This window comes from Penaeus vannamei, chromosome 1 (assembly GCF_042767895.1).
Source record: "Penaeus vannamei isolate JL-2024 chromosome 1, ASM4276789v1, whole genome shotgun sequence".
Taxonomy (NCBI): domain Eukaryota; kingdom Metazoa; phylum Arthropoda; class Malacostraca; order Decapoda; family Penaeidae; genus Penaeus; species Penaeus vannamei.
Genome location: NC_091549.1, coordinates 44,247,196 through 44,249,695, shown reverse-complemented (window position 1 = coordinate 44,249,695; position 2,500 = coordinate 44,247,196). Strand labels below are relative to the sequence as shown.

Sequence of the window (2,500 nt, the reverse complement as noted above, 5' to 3'; positions counted from 1 at the left end):
ATATCAATTCATATTAATTCTATATTGTTAGAATGAAAATAATATTCAAATTAGCATTATCCTCAAATCACATTTGTATTACAATTACTTAGGTTGTTACAATTAATGTGGCTTATATAATATTATCAGCATACTCATTCGAAAAAAATGCGATTAGCAACTTCGTAGTTACCATCATCATTACTGCAAATACAAATTGTATAATTATATACAATTGTTACGGCACAATTAATGGGCTATATTTGAAAAATCTTTTACATACAAAAAATTCCTCTGTGTGCCGCGTACCTCCTCGTGTGGGTCTCGCCGTATCAAAATGGGTGCCAAGTACGACTACACTGTTTGATTAAAGTCATTTATTTCGAACATACTGTAAATCTAATGTATATATGTATTGTTACCTTCCAAGCTAAAGTATGATTCAAGATAGAGTTGTATGTTTTCGGCGCTCCTGAATGTCAAAATAGACCTAAAAGATGAGATACTTTATTGTTACAAGTTGTTATGTAATGTTACCGTATAAAACCTTCATCCGAATCCTACGTTAACAGCCTCGTATCCCGAAATTAGAGCCCAGATTATAAATTCCTTGGGCGCCCTTCACGCCCATTTCGCTACCTCTGTGGCGTCTTGAGCGGGAACCCAGGTGAAAAGTCCCTTTAAATGTGGCCACAGGGAGAGCCACAGGTGCACAGAAGGTTGAATGAAGCGGTCGCGACAGGAAGCATGCAGGCTAGTAGAATGTTCAACCGAAGCAGGTTGAAAGCGGGATCGCTGTTGGCCGGCCTGCAGCAGGTCCCGCCTCCGCCTACACTGTAGAACCAATCATGTCTACGGTTCTATTGGTGTTGTGCCGGGAACCTTTTACTACTAAAAAGTAACTTCGGACAGTGTTTGTTGGCTACTGGGAACGCGTGGGGGTGTTTATTACCATTAAGCTTTGTCTCCCCACGCCATTTCGCACGTGGTTGCTATGTCGGGCCTGACCAAGGAACAGTTGAGAAACGAACTAATTACCCACGGGATTGAACTCCCCTCTGCAAACGCGAGAAAAAGCGAATATGTGGAGCTTTATGAAAAACATGTCGCGCCAGTACAACAATCTAAAGGGGATTTCTCATCTGACGAAGAAGACATCATCCCTAATTCCCTCCCCATAGTTGACAAGGTCAGTTCGTCCTCCTACAATCCTCCCTTCTGTGAATAACCGTACACTAGAAGCCTCCTTATACCTCATAAATACAGTCCTCGAGATCCACTCAAACGCCGCAATATAATCAGAGTAGAGAAAACTCTTTTAAAAAGACCCCAGCAGAGGTTCGCGCGGGAACACTAGGTCTTCCCGCCCGAGAAACCTCTTCAGTCTGGTCTGTGACACTCGCTTGAACGGATTGCTCTACACCAATCAGTCTTTTTCTTGCTTTATTCAAGCGTTCCGGTAAAACAGCGATTAACATGGTATGTTGTGAAGAGTGGAATAAGTATGTGAGGAAATGCGTTTGGTGGATTCGGGCATTGCTGAAGGATACTTTTTAATCCCATTAGCAAGAGTTCAAAGTTTGAATTGAGTGAAGATCTTGAGCCGTTGCTCGACTCCTTCATATGGCCACTCCTTAAAATTTTGTGTATTTGCATTTTTTCTCTATTGATTTTGTGCAAAGTATGTCTCTGTCCTTAATTCAGTTGTGGTTCAGGTGGTTGTGTAGGATTATTTATGCTCCTGTCCTTATAAGGGTGGAAAATGTGTACAGGTGTCCAAATAATGCACAAAGCAACAACTTGCAGTCTATTCCTTCATTTTTTGTTGGTCATTGACATTTAAATAACTTTAGAGTATAAGGTTTGTAATAATTGTCTATGCATTGAGAAAGATTTCACATTAAGGAGGAATAATGAAATGCCATGTGTTTTTTGGTGGTTAGCCTAGGTTGATTTTAAGTTTTGAATTTTAACAGTTTAAAGAAACATTTAGTAAACTGTAGATGACTTGTTAAGATTTATGCTACATTAGGTCTAAGGTTTAGAAATTGCTCTTTAACAGATTTGGACAGACTTGTTCAAACAGAATTTGAAATTGTAGAACCAATGGTTAATGTTGCCAAGACCTATGCGCAGAGATAGAGGGAAATGGATACAGCCAACTTATAGAGCAGAAGAAATGGAGAGACTGGCACTGTTGCTAACAAATGCCAAACTAATTTTGCAAAAATGTATATTGTTCTGTGGATTTGATGTACTTCAGTTGTTATTGTTGGCTTGTGGATTCTCCAAAATGCATCAATGTAATGGTGGACATCAGGTTTTCTATTTTTCTTTCCATGTTTGGATGCAGGTTTCAAGAGGTCATTGTACTATAAAAGAAATAAAAACAAACAGAAAAACAGGTTAATGTTTACGGTATAAACTTGCAAAGCTACATCAAATTGAGGATGATATTCTTGTAGTAGACTAAATGTTGTAGCTGTTGGTTCAAGAAATAACCTACAAGCATGAGCTGAAG

The 2,500-nt window shown here is 39.1% G+C and overlaps 1 protein-coding gene across 1 annotated transcript in view; it reads left to right on the top strand.

Annotated features, from left to right (window-relative positions):
* The first annotated feature begins 730 nt into the window (after nucleotides 1–730).
* LOC113819668 (lamina-associated polypeptide 2, isoforms beta/delta/epsilon/gamma) overlaps nucleotides 731–2,500 on the top strand; it is a 32,115-nt gene continuing 30,345 nt past the window's right edge. Inside the window, exon 1 of the mRNA XM_070123603.1 lies at nucleotides 731–1,168. Coding sequence (XP_069979704.1) covers nucleotides 974–1,168 — 195 coding nt within the window. The 5' untranslated portion in view covers nucleotides 731–973. The remainder of the gene's footprint in view (nucleotides 1,169–2,500) is intronic.